Below are 27460 nucleotides of genomic sequence, written 5' to 3'. Positions count from 1 at the left end.
ATGGGCTCCTGCCTTTTGCTCTTTCTTTTGCACAGCCCTACAGTGCTGACTCAGTGCCTTATTCAGTCTTGTGTCCCTCTCCACTGCTGTAGCTGGATCTCTTTGCCTTCACAACCTCTGAGCATCTCTGGACATCACCATGGCTAAAACAGCAATAGGTAAAACACCCAGCTTATCTCTATGCATCTAATACTTCTTACTAGATGTGATTGTGCAATGTAATACTATTTGCAACATTGTATCTTTTCAAATGTAATATTATTTTTAATTTGTCATTTTTCAATATTTGCTTAGAATATTTGTTGAAGGTTGAATTGTACTATTTTTTAGAAAAGGAAAGCTTTCCTATATGCATAAAAAAATAATATTCATTTGCAAGACTTTGTTTATTGTAATACTAAAATGGCATTTTGTTTAGGATATACCTTAAAGACTGGTAAAAGGGCACACCCAGTACATATATATATATATATATATATATATAATAAATATATGCACCCATTTAATTTAGCTGTATAGGATCTAGCAAATATAATGTTAATCCTGGTAAAAGTCATTATGAGATTTGCCAATGACTTCTTTTTGTGTATAAGCATTGACAGTAACATACAAAGGATGCCCAGTGGCTGCACTTCTATATTGCCAGCACTATAGCACAATGCAGACAGACCCCACCCATGTGCCTGCTTTCTTGTTCACAGCTCAATGTGGAGCACTTTCCAGTGTGTAATGTGTTTCTGCTGCCCACCTTCTATTGTATCAGACAGGGTTCAGATCAAATACAATCTATTCATCATTCTACAATAACAGCAACCTGCTTCAGTTAATACCATGTTGACACATATTTCCAATACCATTGATATGCATTTGAGCTGTAGTAACATAGGCATGGGCAAGCCCTTCCTTTTACTACATGTTGAATATGGGCAGCACCCCGGACTGCATGATATAGGCTAATCACTTTGTATCATCCTAGCAATGCCATTTATTTGCAATGAAGATTTGCTTTATATACATCATTTTTTCTAAATTAGAATGATTTTAAAGAAAGGCTCCTTCCTTGCAGAATCATTTCAATGCGTACAAGTTAGGATTTTCAACCTGTAATGTTATCCAAATACATAGAGCTATTGTAGGCTTTTTTTTTAGTTGTTGAATAATATATCAAATTAAAAAGCCTTGGCATTGCAGTTTAATTCAGCTTTTAGGGGCAAGTCAGATACATGTTAATTAGCAGGGACTTGTTGAACCCCCCCAACCTGCAATTAAGCGATTCTGCCTTTTTGGCACCCTACAGAGGTGTCCTAGGGAGGGGTGGAGGCCAAATTGACAGCTGTATACGTAAATGGAGCCAAAGTGGAGCTATGGGAGTCTGTCCAGCCCTGCAGTGCTGAACATGCCACCCCTCCCTATTGCAGCAATGTAGTAATCAGTATTGATAATTTGTAGTCAGTGGGAGACTGATCACTGCAGAAGGCCAGTATGTTATCAATCCTCTACCTGTCATTATTTGATAGATGGATCTACATTTCATCAATCATAAACTTGTCTTGGGCTTTCATGATGGCGTTCCGAATCATTACAGTAGCTCATTAGACTTAATGATTTGTTTCTTTTAGTATATCTGTAATTAGATGCATGGGAATGACATAATAGACCATATAATTTTATAAAAAAAAAAATAGAAACATAGGCAAACTTGCAATGAAATTGCATAAAAATTATTTGTTATGGGTGTTTAATTTAAACCTAATTGTCATCCTTGATACAATAATATCATATATATGTTCATGATTTTTTTAATACTTTTTTCCTAAATTATATAAATAAATGACTAGACATAAATCACTAGATTATATAATATCACTATATTATATGTCTGTAAGGGTTAATCCAATATTATCTAGTAATCTCTTTCAACTCCTTTTAATAATTAGAAACAACAAAAAAAGAAATTTGTCTTCTTGCTCCTGGGAGTGTTTCTGTGATCCTTTCCATAGTGGTAGGGGCATCAGAGTGAACTACTGCCACCTGGTGAGCAAAAGAGGAACAACATATATAAAATAAAATCAATTGTGCCCCTTTGGTGGAAAAGAGCCCTCTGTCTTCTTAACTTAGCCAAAATGTTGTCTCATTATTTAGCTTGTATCCTAATATTTTATAGTCCCAGATCTAGTTCACTGTTGGTTGTGAGGGAGGCCAAGGATCTTGTAAGAGTGGAGTGATATACGACGTATAACATGCAAGTCATTCCCCAGCATTATGTCTGCTGCATCACATATACCATGAAAGAGATGAAATATTATATACCACAGAGATATATTTTATACAAAAACTTTATATAATTGTGATATAGTAGAATGATACAATATTTTTATTACATTTTGTATGAACATATATAGCATTCTTTATACGATTTCATAGAACGGTGCTTCTATTAAGTATAATGTATACTAAATTACCTTTTGTAGCATCGTAGTTCCCTAAAACTGAAAGGGCCGTATTATATTACATTTTGCAGTACCATATGTTTAAAAACATTGGATAATTGCAGTATAGAATCATATCAGTGCTCATAATTCTTTGAAATTGTAATAAAAATGTTTTTTCCTTATTATGGATTGTTCTTTTGTCTATGAGATACAGTGGCTGACCTTATATACTATTATATATTAAAAGCTGCATTTTTCATCCAGTAGAAGTGGCCATATTGTGGGTAGGACTCAAAGACATTACCATGCACTCAACCAACCAAAATTCAGTGACCCCACCCATTCATTCCATTACCAGATCTACTGAAATGTTCTTTTTGGCTATTGCATTTTAATCAGTTTTCATCAGTTTATAATTCCCCAAAATGCCAAAATTGATTTTATTAAGCATTGTCCGATATTGATCCATTCAATCACTATTGCAACCAAATTGGCAGCATTAGTCCAATATTATTTTACCACCATTGGAAATGGGCATTCTGGGCCTGCCTGAGCGTATGCAAATACTGACTTTTAGAAAGTCTGGCAGGAGGTTTTTTTTATTCAAGCACCTAAAGTGGCTTCTGTTTTTTATTTATATTAAAATTATATTTTGAGCAGTATACATTAAATAGGCCTGCCTGTATTATCCTTATGTTCAATATAAGCAGAAAATTGAATTTTAAATTGTAAAATGTCCAATATTTAAAGCATTTTATATCCGTTACTTGCAAATGACACAGTATGTGTGATTAGGTTCTGAATTACAGCTAGACAGTTGGTATTCCTCAGTGTACTCCTAGAGATTTGCTTGCTATTGTTTTGCAATACTTCTGGGAGCGGTGACCTCACCGGTGAGCCAATGTCTCAGCAAGAGTCTCAGGGATGAGCTCAGCTAGAACAGAAAATGAATGTATAGATTTTATTTATTGTGTTAAGAAGATGTATCTGCACAATATTATTACAAATAGAATATTTTGGCTTTACAAAGATCCTATTCCAGTTTATAGGATTGAGTTGTGCACAATGCAATAAATGGTGGCGACCAATCAGATCCCATCTTCTCTAACCCAGAGAAAGCTAGCTGAAATTTTATTATTTGCTGAATTGTTTTATATTTTATATTGCTGTATTGTTTTTATATATTGCTCATTGTTCTACGTTTTCAGCAGTTTACAGGAAAATAATAATGAAATGGTAGCTCTGGGACTATGGTCATCTTGATTCATGAAGCATGTTTATTGAGTATTCCAGGAAGAAACATTGACAGGCCAGTGCTTTATGCTTTTTGTAATTAGTTGGCTATTCAACCTTTTAATCAGTTGCTGTCATTTAAGAAGACACAGTCGATTTATTATAAAAAAAAACCTTCCTTGTCAATCATTTTCATAGCCAGGATTTTTAGGTCTGTGGTGATGAGGGGTGGAATGGTAATCAGGTCTCCTATGACACACGATAGACACAATAAAACCTTTTCCTAATACAATGAACCTACTGTAGAAAGGAAGAAGGATGGGTATAGTTTTAGTATAATCAAACTGAACCACGTGCTACAAATACCACATACAGTATATAGATCTTTAACATATATTTATCTTTAATCTGGTTAGTTATATTTTATAATTCCAGGTAACTGTGTAAAGGCCACCAATTGGATTCTAAATTAATGTGTGCCTCTAGCAATATATCTATATAAGTTATCCTAATTTAAATAGGATTAAAACATATTTTTGATTCAAACCACAATTCTTCCATATTTATTCTGCTTGCTGCACACCAAAAACCTTTATATACTGTAGGTATATTTTGGAAGGATCTGGTATCTGTTTCTTAAAACAATATTTGTCTTACTTAAATATACTGGACTTTTATAGACTAATTTTAGACTTGTGCTCAACTGTGCTCCCAGCTGCTCTCATTCAGCTGTATGGGAGTGGATGAGAATCAATTTGTGCACGTGGTTGCAGTTGGGTCTAGGCGCGGTTCCTAGAAGCTTCACTTCTGACCACGCAGTTCTTTTTCCTCTGCAACACAATGCAACTGCAAATGCAATGCTTGCAAATGCGTTATTCTGTGGATCGGTTTGCTGCTCCTAGGCAGAAGCAGTTTGTCATGTGTCTGGGAGCAGCTTACCATGTGGATTGCAACCACAGGTCTGAAAAGGGCCAAAGATGTATATCATATTTTAAATAATCTTGTATAATATTATTTTATAACAGTCTAGCAAAGTCTAATGAACCGTAGTATATACATAAAATAAATCTATTTTGTTGGCATTTTATTATGTGTTTAGAAAAAAATGGGCTTTGTTGCATGTTTTGGAAATCAGGCCACTGTCAGAAGACGTATGAGGCTTGTATAGAGAATAGAATATAACATATCATATTTTTTCACACGTCTATGCCCACAATAAAAAACTCTGAGCAAGATCGAGTGAACAATCAGTGAGGCTTTTAGAATCTTGCCATCAGCTTGTGTTTGAGCAATGTGACTCATCTACAAAGACATGATATGGTTTCTAGATGTCATTGTAAAACCAACTGCATGCACAGAGCCCTGTCTGTTAGAGCTCTCAGCAGTCCTGTGGAATTTTCCATTCTTTTCTATTCTGAGGATTAATCCAGTAGGACCATTTAAATCATTTACCTTTAAGAATTGTGTTTATATGAGTAACTATTATGTTGTTTTAGGATCTACCCTGAACCAGAAATGTATTTTTGCATTGTGCGATAAAGGGGATTTTAGCATTGTGGCATAAAGGAAGTGGCCCTTCTGGGTCCTTGAGCCATAATAAAGTGTGAAACGTGACCTTGATTTGGATTTTGGTGAAGCCACCTTTGCTTGGGGCTGACACCTCTTTATTGACTGTCACCTTATACTAAATCCAAAAGATATATATTGCTCATGCCTCTCAAGGACAAGAGTTGTAGAGTTTTTTGCTATCATTATCAATGTGCTTGTTATTCTATTACACTGCCATGTCTTCATGCTGTTAAATGATATTGTCATCTTTTCACTATTCATTATGATATATTTTTATGTCATTGTATCATTATAAACCTATTACATCATCCTTTTTTACTATTACGTCATCAGAACCCTAATGAATAAACTTTATTTTGTTTTCTGCATTACACTGTAATTGCCTCATGTATTGTATAATCATTACTTTACATCATAAAATGATCATCAAGTATTGACTTGGTTGGTTCATTTAGGAATGTTAATTCTATAATATTTTTTGGTGTTGATCTTTTTTTATGCACAATAAAAAATTATGGTCATTTGGAGTTTAGGTTTGCCTTCTGGGTAAGGTAAAAGGTCAGTAATGGAGAGTTAGGGCCCTTTTACACCTACATTTGAAACCGCCTTATTAGAAGCTCCTAGGTACACAGAAAATGGCTGCTGCAAACTACACCACAGGCAACGACATTAGCACAAGGCTACAGTACAAATCTCAAAAAAACTATGCGGCAAAAAGTGACTTTTCACTTTTGGGAAAAGCGCCAGTGCCATGTGCAAAAAATGGTCCCAAACGACTCCCTTTCACTTGAATAGGAGAGGTTGTGAACACAGTTAAGCCCACATCAGAAAAGTACAGCTCGTTAGGTTATAGGTTTAGGGGGTTGTTTTTAATGTTTAGAGTTTAGGTAAATTTTAGGCCTATTCACCACTGGTTTAGAGTAAGCTTGAAATGTACAAAAACATGGCATGCATCAGCTTAGCTTTTTTGGCTTTAGTTTTAGAACACAGGGCAACACAGATAAATTTGGCTTTGACACCAGGCAAGTTAGCTGGCGGTGCCTAGATTAAAGCAAAAATACCCATGAAGTCGGTGTTTGAAGCCAGTAAAGACTAGACCTTAGAGTTAAGTGCTGATTGATGATCTTTAGTGTTAAACTAAAGGTTAAAAGTTAAGTTAGTGTTAAGTGTTTGCTTCAGATAAACCAAACCCTTTTTTTTTTAATTCAGTATTGGATAGAATGTAGAAGTTAGTAACTATTTCAACTTTTAATTGCTGGCTGTGCTCCAATTTGGGATTTTTCTCTTTATTTCCTGTTTGATTGCTAACATACAGAGCAGGTCTGTAATAATCTCCTACTCCTGTTTTTAATGGGTGACAAAACAAAAAATAATGCCATGGTCATGTTAAAGATTAGCAATAGGATCAGTGTCATCCTGGCAACATCTTTAATTGCTCCATTTTGGATCTAAATGAAACAAATTCCAGCAGCATAAATGAGCCTACAAGCTTTGGAAACCTATGGCAACAGTTAGTGTTACCTTGAACACATATAGATATAAGGTATAATGGATATATGATAATATGGAATGAAATCACCTAAAAATTTAGCATTTTAGTTGTTTCTAGAGCACCAAATGGTAGACTTGAATCAAAGAGCAAACTTTTGTTCTACCAAGCCAACAGACCAGATGTACCAGGAGGATCTGAAGTAATTGATGTACAAATAATCCTGGGAAGATTTGTCTCATATTGTTATCCCTGAAAAAAAAAATAAGTATTGCAGGACATTGGTAAACCATTTGTAGTTGTGGTCTTCTGCCTCATTGGCTGAAATTGGATTAAAAAAAAATTCTTACAAGACTTAAGTAATCATTTTAGTTAGTTTTCTATCAAATACTGGAGTTTAAAAGTTAAGGGGGTTTGGTCAAATCAAAATCAGTTTTTTTCTTTACTATCTATGCCCCATTTGGCAGATTTTTCATCATTTCTTGTTTTAGAAATCCCTTGTGAAAGAATGGCCTCCACATTTGTCCCCATAACAAGTGTTGCCACTTGATCATTCCCCCTTTATTGCAAGTTGGGTATTAACTAAACATTTTCGGATATTCCTTTACTCTACATTTTCAGGGACAACGGGTCACCAAATACAGCGGGTGATTCTCCTTAATGGGGGATACCGACAGCAAAATAAAATGACTATCCAAAACAAATAATAGGTTTGTCTTTACATATGCTTTTAAAACAAACAACACAAATCATAAAAACACAAAAATAAAAATTGGAAAATGCATAGAGCAGTGAGAATGTTTTCTTTTACTTTTTTTGTGTTGTCCATTACACAAGCTCTAATTACATTCACCTATGAATCATATGTCCATTTTCAGTTATATATATATAAAAATACTTTCTGAGGATGTACTTTATCTAATTATGATATACTTAGTGGAATATAATATAATTTTAATAAAGAGATACATGCACCCGTTTGGTATATATTACATTCAATTATTGCTATCCTGACAAGCATAATATAATTCACAGTGGGTGATATATGTTGCCATAGAAACAGGAGATATGAGAGCCTTGCAATCAATTCCTGATTTTTTCCATCTGCTTAGGTTCCTAAAGTTGAAATCCAGCCAAGAAAAAAAGACTATTATATACAAGACACATACCTTTCCAAAACACTATTTTTTTAATATTGTTTTTTTTTATCCAAGGTCAAAAAAATGTTCTGTTGTGCAATGCAACTTCCATTTTGTGCAATCATACATCACTGGTATCTCTATATGGAGAAAAGGCTCATGGCCACATTTTGCTAATCTTTGTAGTTAGGAGGTAGCAATGACAAGGAAATGCTGAGCTCCATTCTTTGGATGAGTAAGATCTGCACAGCACCCAGTTACGACCTACCCACAGGCATTATTTGTCCTTGGTTAGCACTAAATACATTTTAGTATCACCCAGTTACACAGCCACAATGTTGATTCATGGAAATTGCATTTTCACAAAAGTAAAGACATTGGGCCTGATTTATTAAAGCTCTCCAAGCAAGGAGAAGATACACTGTCATCAGTTAAGCTGGGTAATCAAGCAAACCTAAAATGGTTCTGGTCCAGGATTGAAAAAAAAAATGCTAACAAAGCAATTCCAGGTTTACTGTATCACCCAGGTTCACTGATGAAAGTGTATCCTCTCAAGCCTTGGAGAGCTTTATTAAAATGCAGAATACCTTTTTTTTTTAAATGCATAATTGTTTTTAATGGACATAGGGTCTGGATCCTGGAGTTTAGCCTCATTTAAAAACAGAAATGTAAACAAAATGACCTTGTTGTTAATTCTGACCCCCCTATCCCTTCATTCTTGGATTATTTTTCCATTTGTACTTTTTAGTAGTTGTAAAGAGGAATATAATTTAGATAATAGTGCATAAAGAATACTACAGACATACTCTCACTTTTGTTCTTACACACACTACACTTAAAAGCACATCAAAAGCTCATAATATAGATTCTATTATTTTTATCTGTAGCCCTGTTCATATTTGTACAAATTTGTGGTGTGAAACCTTTATTTTGCAGTTTTTTTTGCATTCCAGAAAACAAACAAATCAAAAACAGACAAAATTATATATAGTGCATTTTAGTTGTTTACCAAATATTTATTTCTTTACACGTGGAAGATTTGGCCTAAATTGCTCTTGAGTTTTGGCTGTACAATGAGTATACCCCCTGAAGCCTGGGGTTTAGGTAACTTTGTATGCTCTGTTTGATACCAACTTAAAATGTGCAGCTAGATAAATGTAACTGCCTCCCAAAGACACGATCCTTGATGCCCTAATTACCCACTATTTGCTAAACACAGGGTTACCTGCCATTGCTGCTCTCAAATGATTGTGTTAATAAATACATATATTTTATTTGTTTTTTTTATTGCAATGTGATTAGAATGTTAAAATAGCAATTCTTTAAAGCATGTGACTTTTATTAGGTCTTGGCACACAAATCATTTTAATGACGCAGTACATTCTTCATCCGCAGTTAATTATAAGGATATGCTTGGATATTCTGTAACTGCAGCATCGGTGTCTGATAATAAATGATAATAGTTTGCAATTATTAATAATTAGCCTTCAATATTAACAAAGATTGGGGGTTTGCTTACTTATGGACTAAAAAACGACTACTAATTAAAGCCAAGTTTACGTTGAAATTATTTATCTTAAAAAATATGGAATTTACAAAAAATATTTTACTGTGCAAATAGTTGTATAATTGAAGTAAATGTCCCTTTAGGTAAAGGACAAGGACCAAAACCCACAGAAAGCCACTAAATGCCCTCAGCAGTGGGTCAGACCAAAATGGTATCTAAATCCAAAACTTCCTCTCATTTCCTGTTGTCTGCACAAAACAGGAGAACAATGAAATGGAATGAATACACAGACAATGGCCCTGATAAACTAAAGCTCTCCAAGGCTGGAGAGAATACACTTTGATCAGTGAAGCTGGGTGATCCAGAAAACCTGGAATGGATCCATTCCATGATTGCTGGATCACCCAGCTTTACTGATCAAAGTGTATTCTCTCCAGCCTTGGAGAGCTTTAATAAATCAGGGCCAATATGTAGCAAAACCTAGAACCAAGCCATTCAGGGAATGATGCAACACGAAACAACACAACAATATATTAAAAGAAAAAGAAATTTAGTAAAATGGAAACACATCATTTTTGTATATTGAACTATAAGACGTTGCAATCTTCCTACATTTTTTACCACAAAGGGAAAAAATCAATGCATTAAAATGTACAATTTACACTAGTTCATTTAACCCTAACAAATGTGTTTATTTTATTTCTTTTCTGCTTCCTTTATTTTATATTTTAAAGTTATTTAAGCATGGTAAAGTAAACTAGATTCACAGTAAAAATGACTCTATGTGAATTATGTATTAGTATAAGTGCAGGATTGATAAAATAAATGCAGAAACAACATATAAAACAAAATGTGCAAAATTGACTTATTGATTCCTTAGAGACACTAACAAAAATCAATGCGTTTTGACTTTTAGAAAGGACATGCATACAATGAATACATTTCAGTACAAAACACAACAATTTCAATGAAATCTAGAAAGGTATTAACATTCTATATTTGCTTTGTTGGTATGAGTCTCTGGGGAGGCCTGTCTTCTTTGCCAATGACCTTCTCTATATTATGCAAGGATTCCAGGTGATATATGTGCAGGATCTCTGAACCACCTTGGTTCAGTACAATAATTCTGCTTTGTTACATCAAGTATCCTCTAGTTTCTTTGAGTCTGAAATTTTTAGGGTTTTGGACAAATAACAATAACAATGTATAGCCCATACCAAATAAATTTAATGTTGCTAGTTCACAAAACAGAAAAATGAATACCTATTGAATGGCACGGGTTACAGCACTTTACTATTTCTTTTTGTAAATAGCATTTCTCCAATAGCTTGATTTTAGCAGGAAAAGCCGAAACATTTTTAAGATTTCCTCAAGGGTAAAACGATAAAAGAAATCTGTGCTAGGTTCTACTAGGCACAACTGCAAAATCATTTTGACATTCAGTAATGATCTAAAAATCCTATCCCATGATGGTAATATAAATGAGGAAAACATGACTTGCACAGAAGTCCAGTAATAATGGCCATGAGTGGCCATTCTTTTCAATGTCAATATTCAGTCCAAAAGGGAAAGGCAGTGGTAGAAGCATGGTAAGATTCCTCTTCACTTATTAATAAACTCACCTACTCTAACTCCACAAACTAAATGCATGGGATATTTGGGAGCTGTTTTACCTGCCAAAGGATTTGTATTCCTCTCAAGTAGTTTCATAGCTCTGGCTCATACTGTATCTTTGCTGCAGATAAATAACATGTACATGTATTGCCCAACCCACAACCTGAAAAGGACTGCAAAGGGCAAGTAGTACAAAGATGAGCTTATCTCACTGTCACTTTGTGGCTTCACTTTTTCGTTCTACTAAGCAGGGTCAGCAAGTGACTTATACCAAATTACAATCATGTATTAATAATAAACACATTTGTGTTCAAAACTCAATACAGAGATTCATTAACCTGGGTCTTTTCTACTTCACTGGAGTTCAGCTTTAAATCCCTCTGACTATCCACAGACAAGCTCAGGGATATGATCCCATCAAATCATTATGTGATGAGTCTTCCCAAAATTTTCCTATATTAGTTTTGAAAGCATAGAAGTTGTAAAGCAACTCCAAAACAGTCTCAGATTTGCCAAATGTGTAATGTATGTTAAATGTATGTCCATACGTGAATGTCCACCATTCTATCAACAACAATCAATAACTTCAACAAAAAAGAATAAAATGTGTGCCCACTTTGAGTCAAGCCACCCAGAAGATCTTAATAATGTTCTTCTTTCATCTACCCTTAGTCATCATTACCTATGTCAATATACAGTAGCTGTATGTATACAAATACCAACATCATAACCATCCAATTCAAGATAAAAAAGCCTCATTCTATACTACAAAGTACAGTTTAGCTTAAAAAAAAAAAATCTTCCTTTTACAAATTTGACAAGGTATGTGTTTAAATGCTTGTAGCATTCTGTGTATGCAAATAAAGATGTTCTCTTAGTAAAGAATCATCCAAAAAGCTGTTTGGCACAAAATGTAAATTCTGTTTTTTTTCTAAATAAAGATATGAAAAACATATGAAAAATAGATTTAATTTTAGGATTAGTTATGCAGATTTATTTGCTGTTAAGAAAGAGTTGTTTCCAACTCCAGAAATGATTTTAGACATGCATATGTCTTCTGTGGTTCTGTAATACATAAAAAGTATTGGTTTATTTTTGGAGGTGGGATTTCTGGAATAAACACATATTATTGTTTTTTTATTATTATTATTATTATTATTATTATTAATAATAATAATAAACAGGATTTATATAGCGCCAACATATTATGCAGCACTGTACATTAAATAGGGGTTGCAAATGACAGATACGCACAGTGACACAGGAGTAGAAGAGAACCTTGCCCATAAGAGTTTACAATCCAAGAGCACACACAGTTGCTAGTTTCCTACTGCAAGGTAAATGAACATTCTCAGGACAACAGGCATTTTACATTTGGACTTAAAAAGTTACAATGGTGTTAAACTATGTAAGAGTTGTATTTTATTTTTAAAGACTGTCTGAAGGCATCTAGATTTTTTTTAAAATAGGTATTATTTTGAGGAACCTGTTCATATGCCTTTGTTGAATAGTGTGTCTCTGTTTAGAGCTCTCACTGGTCAGTTGTATAACCAGGGCTCTTGCATGCACCACCATCACTGCACCACTGAACACTACAATACTATATATTGGCACAATACAATAGATCTTCATACTTGTAATAAAAATAATGTTAGTGCAAATACATATTACATAAAATGTCCCATGATAAGCTTGAATCATTTACATCCTATCTGTCTATACTGTTTATTCTGATCCCCCTACTTAAAAGTGTAAAGCTACTTGCAAAGCTGTTGTTCCCCAGAAAAGGAAATTAATATGGGTTTGATGGGTTGTTGATGTTAGGATTACCATGCATTGCTAGACCATTGAGCTAGACTGCATACAGACCTAAATAGGATCTGTGTCCCTTATAGGAATGATGCCATCAGAAATGACATCAGAAATGGTCTGGGTGTGGTGAAGCCTGTTGACCCAGGTGAAGGACACAGGGCACTGTGGAACTCAATTATATAGAAGTCTTTGGGCTGCCAACAATATGGGGGATCTGCAAGTACAAATTAAACCTCTTAAGTATGGAGCAGTGAAAATGAAATAGGATGTTCTTCTGAATGAAATAGATGTTCTTCTAGCGGGGGTCTTATAAATATGCACCCTTTGACCTAATGTTTCTGAACACCTACTAAATTGCCAAAGATATGTGGATTTCCCTCTAAATTAGCATTTCCAATGAAGGATACTTCTGCAAAATACATTAGGAAAATGATGGGCTTCCAGTTGGTTGAAGGCCCTATTTTTTCCAGTATAGCCATGCTTCTGTGCACAAACTTAAGTCCATAAAGACATGGTCTGATGAGTTGGTATGGAGAAACTTAAAGGTAAACTCCACCGACACTTTAAATCTTGCACAATTGGACATACTCTTCTCTTTAATTTAAATTGCTTTCTCTGTAAAGTTTGCACATTGTTACTTAGAAGCTGCAGGGAAGCTGCAAGAGCCCAACTTATTTCCTGGCTGATGGACCTCCAACATTATCTAACCTTTCAATCATGGAGGCTCATCACCACATGTGGGCATTTCAAGAAGCTGTGTGCCAGTTCCTCCCAAAGCCATAATTTGCAAAGAGGAAACAATCACTGGGTCTAAAATAAGATTTTTAATGAAAATGTAAAGGGTTTAGATGACTCAGGGTAAAGAGGAACCAGGGAAGGCAAAACATAAGCAAAGTAAACTTTAGGTGACTCAAAGTCTTGACTTCTACTCAACTGAACAGCTTTGGGATAAATTGAGATGGTAATTATGAGTCAGATCTTCTTGATCAACATCAGTGACTGACCTCACAAATGCTCTTCAGGCTGAATGTTCCACAAACTCTATGTTTGTATCTCTTATAAGATTTTAAAATGTATAAATATAACAAATGCTACTAATAAGTAGCACCAGAAATATGCAGTTAAGGGTTTGCCTAAGCAATAAAGAGAAGCAGAGTCCCGTGTGTTACTCTCTTGCTGTAATTTGTTACCCTGAGACCAAAGGTTTGGAATATTGGCTAAGCTTTGTTTTGTTCGGTAGAGCTGTCAATATAATAATGCAAATATGGCAACTTCCGAGCACTTAGGAAGACATAATTCAGACATCTAGCCTCCCAGAAAGTGCTCTCAGCTTCTGTTAATGCACAGTGCCTGCATATATCATTATGCTGTATATGTCACTGAATACACCTTTTTGCTGCTTAATTCAGGTTCAGGTTTCATTTGATTTACTGATATGCTGTATTTAACTTAATCTATTTTTCTGCCATGGAGTTCATTAGAACAGCAGAATGAAGAGCAAAGATCTGCCTCCTAAATGATGTCTTTCCCTTGCAGGCTGATGCAGGCTTAATAATCAGATTCATGTTTATATCACCAAGAGCACTTTGTGAAAATAATGAGATCCTGCGGTTCTAGCTGAGCCTAGTTCTTCACATAAAAAAACACATAGCTATGTAAGTGACATATCTAGGTTAACCTGAGGGAAGGCTTGCATAGCTTCTGCTCTGTGTGTGCCCTAAAAATGAATTCCCCAAGTAATTATGATTTAAGAGTGGCTGAAAGGGGCTGTGCATTGCAGCAAAGGGATAAAATACAGAATATTATTCATTTTTAATGGTAGTTGAGGAACTTAAAAACAAAATTAACATTTTTGCTGCAGATTACTTCTAGAAAGGAATTCAGATCTAATTAAAAAGCCTGATGTGCTATTAAAATGAGTTGGTGAAATCCCAAAGTATAATCAATTAATGCTTTGACCTCCTTTTCTTTTAATGGGAGATGATCTAGTATGCAAAATAGTAGTTCTCTTAAACCTGACACTCTCAAGAGTGTGTGTGTGTACTCATGGGCATCATGATGATTGACAATACTGCTCCAAACACATACCAAGGAACTAAAAATTACCATTGCACCATGGGAGCTGAGTTTTGTCATTGGTTCAGATCTATGAAACAATTCTTTGCTCAGATCTATGTTTAAGACAGATACAGAATGTATCCTAATACGTATTTTATCCTCAAACCTGTATAATTCTGTGTAGTACCTTTTAGTGCACCCAAATATTTAGCATTCTAGAGTAACAGAAATGCAAATATCCTACTTACACAAAACTAATTGTATTCCAAATTATTTTCATGGCACTAAACAAAATTTCCTAGAACGTACAATTGGGTTTTGCTAAAGTTAATGAAATTGTGATACTGAAACATGAAATAAGGCATGGCCATGCACAGGAGAAAAAAAAACAGTCTTTGCTTAGAGCTATGCACAGAAGCATATTCACTTTAATAATTTACAGATGTGTCGGTAGTTATCAATAATTAATGTTGGGATTAATGTGTATGATCAATTTAGGAAAATAAACTGCTTAAAAGCCTTGCTAGCCACTTTCCAGCCACACAATTTACATAATACTTAAGTATTTGTAATTTAATTTACATTGATTCATACAAAAGCAACACACACATGATGAAAATGTTATATCCAATATAACATTATTCAGAAAGGCTTATATTTTAAGACGTACAATCTCTCTAGACTCATAAGATGTTGATGGTAAAGATCTACCTATGGCCATACAATACATTATGTGCAGTTACAACCAAAAATCTCATACACAGTGTGATGTTTTATTTTACAAATACATATTTATTACATGACAAAGGATTTTGAAGAGCATTAAGAGGAAGCTAAAACGACATGACATCGGTAGCTGCCCGGCTTAAGGTTGGGTTTATCTGCTTGAACCTTCAATCAGGACACAGCTACCACTTCTCATACACAACATATTCTCTTGTATGTGTAAATTGCAGATAAAGCTATTTAGTTCTGGAAACAACAGACTTTTGTCATCAAATGTACTAGAAAATCACATAAAGCATGTGATAAAAAGCTAAAAGCTCTACCAGTTAGCAAAGAAAAAAATACAACATCTAAATAGGTGATATTTTCTGATATATATATATATATATATATATATATATATATATACATATATATATTTCCTTTTTTGTTGCAAACATAACTAAACAACCCTACATATTTTGCTTCTCAAACCTAGAGCTCTATTTTCTTCATTTTTTCTTCATTTTGTGAACAACCTACATACTGAAATAGTAGTTACTCATTCTGACTCTGATCATTTTCATGTCACAAGACACATTTTCCCATCAAACACCATTTACAGTTGATTGACTAGGGTCCATTTGTGCAATGGATCTTTCCAAAGCATTTCATATACAGGGAAGTGAATTTACCAGATGGCTGTGCCTCATTATATGGATATGTGACAGCAATTGCACATTTCAGTTCAGCTTCCTATCAAGGTATATATAGTACTAATCACTGGGGATCTGTGAACAATTTTACCACGCTTGATTTCCATGCAAATTTTGCCTTGGTCAAAATCCATCTAAAATAACATTGACTTTTGACATGTGGCAATGCAAGGCAAAAAAAATAGCTATAAAAAAAGTTTTCCTTTAAAGCATGCATTGGCTCAAGATCAAAGGAAAACCTTTATATATTGCTCTTCCCTGCTAGTAATTGAATCTGCAGTTCTGCATGGTACTTCTGCTTTAATCAGTACATGGCCTGTATGGTGGATGCTGTTAGAGTTATTTCATTAAAAAATTCCTTGCCATCAGCTGTTGCAGGTTCAATATAAAAACGAGGGGATGTGGAAATGTTTCTGTCTTATCTTAACTGTAGCAATGCAGGATTAGTGAATGTAGAGTTGGCTATGTTGGGATTCTGTATGTATGCGGTAATTGTGCTGCACCATATGGATGTCACTACCGGTAGGTGTTCAGTCATACTGTGATAAGAATATGGATTGATTCCTTCATACCTTCTGTCACTCCAGTAACCTATATTGTGGATTAGCTGTGAAGACCTTGCATAATCTAACTCATTTTCCCACTTTGCATTACATTTTACATAACAATTGGAAAAACATTCAGAAGGGGTTACAACCAGATCACTGTCATCAAATCAATCAGATCACATGAACAAATCTCACTGAACTAATTGTTTAATGAGGAGCTTACAAAATCACTAAATGCAATCAGGCTGATTATCACCTTGCAAGGGATAATTTACTTAGATTAGTAAATGAATTGATAGCTCACTTGAAAATAATACCAAATGACATGCAAGGAAAGCCTTACACATGATCGGATAGTTAAAGTCAGCAGAGCTTCATTTTATTTGCCAAGCTAGGTGAAATGTTCATGTATACTTTGCCAACTGTACACCCCATATTCCTTTCAATCCCAACATGGTACAGGGGATGTAAACTGTAAAGTTAGGTTTGTTTCAGTCATACAGAAATTAGGGAAGAGTGAAACGCATAGAAATGTACCTATCCACTGGGGAAAGAAGGTCTCTTAGTATTCTAGTTCCAGTGGCAGTGTCCTGGGGAAATGGCATTAGCAAATTTTTCTTTGAAAGTAAAGACATTACACATATAATTAAAGGGCTAACATTACAGGTTTTGTCTAAACTTACATTCGGAAGTGAGTGGATGGTTAGTCTCTTAAACCTAGCTAGGGTAAGTTAGGGCTTGGCAAGCTCTTGCCACCAGGGATAGGTATTGTTAAAATGGTAAATCAGGCATCCACTTACTACACACTCCTTGTGAATTCAGGATAAGCCTTCTTTGCATTTATCTATTAACTTTGCAGTAGAAAAATGACATATACATTCTCTCACTCAGATTGCAGGTCCTCGAGGCTAAACCAATTCTTTTGATCGGGATCAGCACCCTGCTGATACATTGGTCCCTAGCCGCACATACAACCGACTCAAGAATGATATCAGCTACCAGCAGAATATTCCATCAGCACCAATCCACCTCCACTCACTGTTATCTCTCACCAATCCTGAGGTCCCATCCCAGCAATGGTCCCCTCACCACTTTTCCTCCTATCAAAACACTGCCCCCGAGGACCCCAACCGCCAACTGTATAGTACACAGGGAGGGACGGAAACTTTCTCCTGATCCTAACTGTGACCTCACCCCTTAACGTCTCCTATATATACCCCTCTATATCGCCACATACTGATTCCTATAGCTACATATCATAAAAAGGCCTCTCCCATCACCCCACCATTATTCCAACCTCCCTGCCCTCCCTTTCCCTCTTAGTCATGTGGGCCTCATCCTAGTCCACTTTGTTCCTTGGCTCCGAGCCCATCTTGCATGCTGGCTGGCAACACAGACCATGGATATACAATAAAGGAAAAGCATCAAATTCATTACTACTAAGTTCATACCACCTTTGGTTTAGGCACATTTAAGGTTTACCTATTATAAGCTTGGAAAAGTGGGTGACTATGCATTGAAAGAAAAATCAGATTCCTACAAATATGCCTGGTGGTGAAATCCAATCAGAGGACCTCCCCAATCTCAGTCCCAGCGCCATTCAACCCAGAAGAGTAAACACGTCTTTTAGCGAAAAAAGATTACTAGGGCCAGACTAAAGATAAGCAACCTGGGTTACTTTTTTATTTTAGGCACCTGCTGGGAGAATATTTTATTTGAAAAACATTTTGCTTGAATTTGGCCTAGATAGATAGATGGATATTTTTATAGTTTGCTGGAACAAAAATGTCTATGTCCTCTCTTTGAATACATAAAACACTATAGAGATTTACAAGGTGTCTGAATACATAAAAATACTCCTATTTCTCATTGTAAAATGTTATTTTAGCTAATCATATAAGTCTTAGAAGAAAGGATTAATTAGTAATGAAACAATCTGTCAATATATAAGAAGTAAGAGCTATGCATACAGATGGAGCCCAGAATAATGTTACTTTTGGATCGATGGTTCTAAAAAAAACATCTATTGGCGTGTTGTGCCACACACTTTACCAGTGTGTACTCCATCTGTCAGCAGCTAACAGTTCAGACCCGGAAGCTAATTAATACACACACTCATTAGTATGCAGTCATCTTCAGATGCTTTCTGCTAATATTAGGGTTATATTTAGATTGTAGGATATTCATTTATGGGATATTTTTTATTAAATTTGAGTTTACTATTTAAAAGTGAAAAAAAACTTGCAGCATCCATGAAAATTGTGTTATCTGTTATTTTGCTAATGAAGGCATAATTAACAATGTAACAAAAACTTGAAGGCTTGGTGAACCCACAAGTTATAGTCATTGACATAAGAATTGTGCTAGATGATTGGTTCTGTGTACCAATTGGGTTGTAATGCATGCAAGTTTATACTACAGTTATTACGCAGAACTAATCCTCTAACACAGGGATCCCACACTTTTACTTTTAATCTTTTTTCATAAAGTGCTGTATTGACAAGAAAATGATAAAAATTCAACCCGCTGATTTGCTACTTCATTGCAGCATCAGCAGCATTACCAAAAATGTAAGATGAAGGTCAACTGTATGTCAACCTTGAAACATGACAAAGACCCTAAACATTTCAGTAAATCAACTAAAAAAATTGCTGAAAAAGAAAAAAAACTGAAGGGTTCTTGAAAGTCAAAGCCTAGATCCTTATAAGATTAATATAGGAAATTATTTAAAAATGACTGTGCATGCAAAACAAAAAACATACTTCTGCATGGAAGAATGAAAAAAAATGTTTCTAACCAATGTCAAAGACTGGTTGTCACTTATAAGAAACAATTACTCAAGGCTTTTTGACAAAAGGCATTACAAATAATGCAAGACAAAAGTTTGATTATTTATTCCACAGAAGAAAATTATTCATGTAAAATATAGGTACTTTTTTAATATTTTTGCCCAGTTACATCATCTTTTTTTTATATACTGTTTGGATGAGCGAAGGTAAAAGATTGATAATTCCATATACGTTATATATAATGTATCAAGGAGTTTAATCACCTATTCAGAGGACTGTAAATAACTAATAACTAATACTTAAGTTGCATTTTTTTCTAATTGTTCATCTTGTCCAATCTTTGCTCTCTGAACACTTATTATACAAAATCCAGATGAACATACATTTGTCATTGTTGACCTCCAAGCTTTTACTCTTCCTATAGTACTAACTGTCCTTTCTGTTCTGCAGGCTGTTACAGGTAATAGTATAGAGGCATAAGAATAAATGGTGAAATTGCAGAAAAAGTGCACCTCAGCAAACCTACAGTCCATTCCTAAATACATTTTCTTTGTTTTTCCCAATATTACAGGTAGTCCCCAGGATACATACGAGATATGGACTGTAGGTTTGTTCTTAAGTTGAGTTTGTATGTAAGTCGGAACAGGTACATTATTTTATTAAATGCAATTAGGACAGATGTTTGTTTCAACATATTTATAGGCAGCATGATGACAGTTACTGTATAAAGTCCTCATTGTGAGTTAACCACAAACTAAGCAAAAAAAAAAAAACTTTATGGAGCCTAGAAAAGTATTAACTTCAGGAGCAAGCTGTGTTTGATATGCAAAAATTTGCAAAAAGAAACAACTGTAGAGTTTGTCTTGGACATTTAAGAGTTACAAGATGTAGCAGAAGACCTCAGTCGCAGCTGTGTTTAGCAAAAGATTTCTTTTGCAAGTCATGCAAACCTTCCACCTCCCCCCTATCAAGCCTTCGTCGTGCATAGAACGGGCAGGGAAGCCCTGTTTGTATCTAGGAGACGTCCGTATGTTGGATGTCCTTAACTTGTATCAAACATGTGGGTGTCTCAGCATTTAAGTTGTCAGTCTTGAACGTCTACATAGAAAAGACTCAAACTTCCATTGTTTTCTTCACCAAACATGTTATTCAGATGATAAGTGGTTCAGGAAATGGTCCAAAGGTTGTGCACAAATATGTTGCCAACAACAATTTTCTGAAATCAATACTGCAGAACAAATTGTTTTAGCCAACCCTTCAGCTTTATTAATAATGTCTTTGAAGTGCTCTTCAGAATCAATTCTGTGATGATAGCTAAAAGATAGCTAAAGAGTTCTTTTATATGGTCACGTACTCTGAAAGGATGTTCAGGTCAATAGCCTAAAGATCTTGTGTACTGAACATTGTAGGTAGAAATTATAAGACGGACAAGAAAATGTCCTGTGTTTGAAGCACACTGCAGCTGATGTGTATCCTGAATTCTGCTTGCTGCGGTAGTTGTCAAAAGACCTAAAACTAAAGTACTTACCTTAAGCTTCTCTTCTATACTATAATTGCTAATTCTGATTTCACCACACAATCAGATCTTGTTGAAGCCGGAGCAAGTCAGACAGAACCACATAATTTACTGGCTGGACGGCGTCCAGTAGCATCTGACCCTATTTTCCTCAGCCTGACGGTACCTAATGCACCCCTTGAAATTCTTTCAATAATGAAGATTCAACAACACCTGTGAATGTTACCTAGTGCTGTCTGCTGTGGCCAGGATTCTATATACATCTCCTTCCACAAGCTATGATCTGTCTACAATGCACAGTAAAGCACAAAAACCCACTGATTTCAGATAAATTCTGAAATAAAGGGTGTAAGACAGAGAGAAAACAGAAAATTTTACTTAAACAATTATCAGCCTAATTAGCTGGAGGGGCGGGGGGCAAATTCAAGCATATTCAACTTCAGCTTTAAAGAACTGTGATGTTGTCTGATGATGACCATTATATTTCACATATGCATGGTACATTTTGTATTCTTCATTTTGGACTGTGATGGATGTCTATAAATTGTGTTTTGCTGTCATGTATGATAGCTTTCATTGTGTCAGTTGCATTTCCTGTATCAAGTATATTCTTTCATTTAAATAACTACAAGGTTAAGTTTACATGCAGATCAAACAGATCAAACGATAAGTGCAGTTTAATTTTTGACTGCATATCATTTTTTTCCAACCATTGTTAAACATCTAAAGCCATAGAGTTGTTCCAGATGGGTAAGAATTGTGTTTGCAGTAAGAGAAGCATACACACCAATTAGACATGCAAATCCTAGAAATTCTAATGTAAATCATTCACAAATCATTTTTCCTTTACTGCTGGTGACTTTGGAGATAAGAACATTGAGGTCTGCATTGGGGGTCTGTCAAGGAAAGCTTTGCTACCACAAAGGTTTACACTAATATTCTGTTACAGAGGTCTGCACTAGGGGTCTGTCACTGAGGTCTGCACTAGGGGTCTGTCACTGAGGTCTGCACTAGGGGTCTGTCACAAAGGGGTCAGTCTTTGAGGAGGTCTGCCATTGAAGAGTCCATCCCTGGGGTCTGCAATATGGGTCTGTCCCTGACATCATCCCACAGGAAGATACTTTGCATAGACTCAGACTTAGACTGTACCCCTTTAAACCACACCCAAAATTCCAACTCATAGCTGTCTGTCTTTTCAAAAGTCTATACTTAAGTGTTCGTAACAACATCCATAACCTTTTCCATTTACAAACAAACAAACTGACGGGGTCTTTTGCCGGAAAGAAATTAGATCAAGGGGTCATTGGATAAGCAGTACATTCTGACATTGCGCTCTGCATTCTGCTTCTCCATCTTTTGACTCTCATAATTTTAGTTCCGGTTTGGAATGAGCACATGGACAGTGATAAACTATGTACACATCCTTCTTTTGTCCCCGAGAGAGACACAATGCTGCACTGCAGCATACAAAGCCAACCAGAACATGAAGACATGCAGGCCCAGCAGAGGATTCAAATAGAATACTAAAATGGAAGTATTATAGAAAATAGATATTTTACTTAGCAACAAATATTGTTGAACTTAGGCAACAATCAAAATACAAATATATAAAGACACTACCATAGGTAGATTTAATGTCCCTCCACCCAGGTCTGAGATTTTCATCCCCAGGCTTTAAAGCCAGCATTATGACCTGACCTGACTCATTTATTTTGCAGTTGAGCAGCACAGCCTGGTCACCTCCTCAATTTTAACCTGTGTCTGGTTATAGTGGAAAGGGACTAATATGCATATGTAAGCATATGTACATGCACCACAATTATTGCCCAAAGGTCAGCCTTACTAAATATATTTAGCATTAACAGAAAGTAAGACACTTGCTCTCTAATGCATCTTTTACTTTTGCATGGCATTATACATTAATAATAAACTTTTGACATTATTTCATTTTTTTCTTCTTTTTAGCCTACAAAGAAAAAATGAAGGAGCTTTCTATGTTGTCCCTGATCTGCTCTTGTTTCAACCCTGAGCCCCGAAACCTCAATCAATACACATATGACGGTAAGTGCAGTAAGTGCATTTATGATTATGTAAAGCTATACCAAGTTGAGTGAAGTACATTTTCTGAAAGCCATTAGCTGTGGAATTTACAGTGTTTATCCAGCACCAAATGGATTACATGTAAAGTTGGTACAATCGTTTTTATTACAAAATAGTGTCAGTAGTCATGCCATTAGAAATTTCAAATGTTGCTTTGTTTGAAATCAAAACATCTGGTGATCTAAAAAAAAATAAAGCTAAAGGACCAAAAATAATCGTAGGGCAACTGGCATTTTCAGAAGAAAATTCAGAATGTTAGCATATGTATTTATCGTAAAACAGGCTTCCTTTAAAAACAATTGCTGGTTTTAGCAGGAGCAGGATTTGCAATTCTGGACTTTTCTGGCAGCGTCACTTGTTGAATGATCTAGTATCACAGTTCTTCAAGATAAATTTAATGGTCCTCATTTACTAAACTGCAACTGTGCAAAAGAAAAAAGAATAAAACGTGCCACCATCTTCTTTGTTGCTTCTTCTGCTTTCCATTTTGCTTGTGTTTGGCTATTGAGTAGCCAGTTACGTTAGAACATGAATAAAGTCTGTGTTCATCATTCTAACTACATTTGTTTGTTGTATATTTTAGATATTGAGGTGAGACAGATTAACAAACGTGCATCTGGCCAGGCATTTGAGCTGATACTGAAACCTCCATCTCCCGTCTCTGAAGCTCCCCGAACTTTGGCCTCCCCAAGAAAGAAGGATGTTTCTCTAGAAGATATACAGGCAAAACTGGAAGCTGCGGAGGAGAGAAGAAAGGTAACTAATGTTTTCTAATTAGTATACACTTCTCTTAGGACTTTTCCAGAGCCAGGTAGAAGTCTGCTGGCAAAGTTTTCTTTCTGTGACATTGCATTACTCGGGGACACTGGACAAGTAAAAGATGAGGAAGAGCAAATGACACTGCAGCAAAATTCAGGTGTCGCCCCCACCAGAGGAGACTATGCCACCCCTTGTGAAAAAACTGGGACCCACTAGATCATATGTTCATTATTCAGACTCTCAGCAGAAGAGACCACCCTGTTTGTGCAAACACCAGTACCTACCAGTGCATACCGCCATTATGCACCTACTGATTCCTACTGGAACAGATCGCCATCCCTATTGTAACCATAGCCCCCACTAAGTCAGACCTTCTATTATGCAGGCCACTGACCTGCACGTGAAGAGATAACCGTGTCTTGTGAAGCCAAACTGCCTGCAAGTCTATTTGCCTTCTCAGAATTAGGCCAGCACCTTCCTGAAGACAGACAGTGTTGCAATGTTTCCAGCAGACCTAACAATCATTTATGAGTTTGCCTGTTATTCTTATATAATTAAAGAGGCGCTGACGCCTGCCTGTTCAGAGCAAAGTGCCTTCTGATAACCCAAACCTCCCAGCAAAGTATAGACACCAATCCACACTGCTAAACGGCCTCCCCGCTGAATGTCTCCATCCTAGGTAAATTCTGGTGTTGAATGGAATAGGTAGGTGAAAAAGGAGTCCAGATGGATTAGATTATCTTGGATGGGTGAGTGGGTGGACCATCAGCAGTTACTACAATTCTATCCTTAATGGGCAAACTAACAGTGTTTCTTGAAAGCTGAACACTGAGTTTTAATTAACTTGATGCATAATCCTTTAAAACTGGTATTGGTATTAGCATACCTACCCTATTCTACCTTGATTTCGGCTTCTTGTCATTTTTTTTTTTGAAGTATAGAAAAAAATGACTGTTTCATTTTTTTTTGACACACAGATTCAGGAAAGCCAAATCCTGAAGCAACTGGCAGAGAAACGAGAGCATGAAAGGGAAGTCCTCCAAAAGGCACTGGAGGAAAACAATAATTTTAGCAAAATGGCTGAGGAAAAACTGATACTGAAAATGGAACAAATTAAAGAAAACCGTGAGGCCTACCTAGCTTCCCTCTTGGAACGCCTTCAAGAAAAGGTAAGTCCAAGTAAAAAACACCTTCCCCAAAAAGTTAGTTTTCAGAAAACTGAAGAAGGGTGGCAGGACTGGGGGAATATTAATTTCCAGGCTTCTTTGTGGGTTGTAAGATTTAGTCAACCCAATAGTACAATTTGAATACCAGCCACAGAATGATAGGATGAGTTAGCTTTGGGCTACTTTTTCTCCACGTTTTTTCTGCCACAAACCTATGATATTCTGGTCATCTAAGAATTTTGTGTTCCAGCAACTCTTTTGCATTGTCAATAGTAAACAAAACTAACAAATAAAGTCGGGTGTCTTCGCAATGGCCAAAGGTTCATTCCTTCTAATGTGTTGAGGTTTGTTCATTTGACTGGGCTGCCCTAATGCAATGCAAGCCAACACACAAAGTGTATGTGCTTTAAAAAACACATAAGGTGGTTTAGTGTAAATGATCCCTAACTAATGTTTTTTCACTGAATCCAAATTGAGCCATAAACAGCAAATGTTGCATTATATGTGTTCATCAAAAATATTCATATTAAAACACAATATTTTACCAATCTTTTGATTTTTATGGTGCTGTGCTTCGATATAGATATATATTTAATGCTTCCCAGATAGCATAGCACCTGTCTGTATTGCCTTCTAACATCCAGCCATGTTCTCTTCGTTTCTCTACTTGTACATTTAGCACAGATTTTATTCTGCAAGGCACAGGTCTAGTTTATGTTTGAAATGTTAATATAGTGTGTTTAATTTGTTCTTATCCTATACCATACCTTTTGGGTTGTCCTTAGGAGAGGCATGCTGCTGTGGTCCGCAGGAACAAGGAAATCCAGGAAGAACTATCTGGCTGAACACAGATGACCATTAGTCCCCTATTTGCCTATATTTACAGATCATGCGATAACGATATGGAAAATCTATGACATCACAAAAAGAAGAAAACCAACAACAAGAACTCATTATGAAAAAAAAGTGTGGTCTCTTTGCAGAATGATTTGCTTCATGTTATAAAAAAAAAGTAAAAAAAAATGGGTCTTATTTTGTAAATACTTACATTTTTGTTAAAAAATTACAAGTATTGCATTATGCAAGTTATTTCATAATCTTACATGTCCTGTAACAGGCTTTAGGTGTTGTCTGTTTCTTCTGAATCAATTTTGCGGAATCCTCCCAGAGTTTCATGTCCAATCTCATAATCTCATTCCCTGCTGTATTTCTTTGGAACGTAACTTACGTACAAGTACTCATAAAGGTTGGTGGTGGTAGGAAAGCCGGCTATCACTGAGCCATAGCACATATTTTGTAAGCTTTCCACTTTGTCAATTCAGTCTTTCTATCCCTAGTACAATAATGTTACAATGATGTTGGTGTCCAGGCGGATTCTTTATGTCAGAAAATCAAGTAAAATCTCTTTTTCCTTTGTGTGTCATGGTACAACATTTTAGTGGTTTCCAGTGTAGGCAAAACTGTTCCTTCATTTATAGAATTTGTAGCACCTGGACAATGGGTGTCACTTGGGCTTCATGTTTAAAGTCTGAATGAAGAGCCTTAGTTTTTTGTTTTTCTAAAGCAACCGCTCATATATTGCCTTTATGAAGTCTGTAGTGCCCCATGGGGAGATGAAACAGAAGATCTGATTGGTTTCTGTGGATAGTTAGGACTTCCTTTAGACACCCTTAGTCATGAGGTCCATCAGCATTCTTTGGTCATTAGATGAACTACAGCTACGAGACAAATAATGTCTCATTTTAACACAACACCTTTCACAAACACCAGTAGAGATAGCAAATAAGATGAAGCAACAATGTTGCACAGGGCCCTCCAATATGCAAAAATGGCTCCTGTTCTCCTAGCAATAGTACCCTGAAATCTGTTACAGTGAACACGTCAGTTGCAATTAAAGGTTTTCTTTGTACAACATTACACATGCTCTTAACAACACTTCTATGTACAGTCTGTAAGATCACAGTTCAACCAGGAGAAACTTGCCTTTTTCTCAGTAGTATGAGGGTTACCTTTATAAGCAAAAAAAAAAAAGCTGAATATGTAACCAGTAAATCTACAGGGATCATTAGACAGGGTGCACGTGCCAAGTATGGAATTGCCTAACAGCCGCCGAGTGTCGAACATAGTTACGATTTTGAAGTTGTTCCTTGCCCCATTGAAATTGCTGCCTGCATATTCTACTCTTCATTAGTGCTATTTCCTGTATGTCATTGTGAGCAAGCTGTGGTTAATAAAGAACTGGGGTTCTGAGAACTTAAACACGGTTCTTGACTTGTTTGTAATTTTATTGTCTCCTGTGTTTTGCTTC

General features: G+C 35.8%; 1 protein-coding gene across 1 annotated transcript; it reads left to right on the top strand.

Annotated features, from left to right (window-relative positions):
- On the top strand, positions 1–27416 carry STMN2 (stathmin 2). Its single transcript, XM_072411016.1, has 5 exons — positions 1–158; positions 23093–23188; positions 23811–23983; positions 24964–25155; positions 25938–27416. The coding sequence occupies exons 1-5, from the start codon at positions 140–142 to the stop codon at positions 25995–25997; spliced, it is 540 nt and encodes a 179-aa protein (XP_072267117.1). The 5' UTR covers positions 1–139; the 3' UTR covers positions 25998–27416.
- Positions 27417–27460: the final 44 nt, after the last annotated feature.

This window comes from Pyxicephalus adspersus, chromosome 5 (assembly GCF_032062135.1).
Source record: "Pyxicephalus adspersus chromosome 5, UCB_Pads_2.0, whole genome shotgun sequence".
NCBI lineage: Eukaryota > Metazoa > Chordata > Amphibia > Anura > Pyxicephalidae > Pyxicephalus > Pyxicephalus adspersus.
This window is presented reverse-complemented; position numbering and strand designations above follow the sequence as displayed.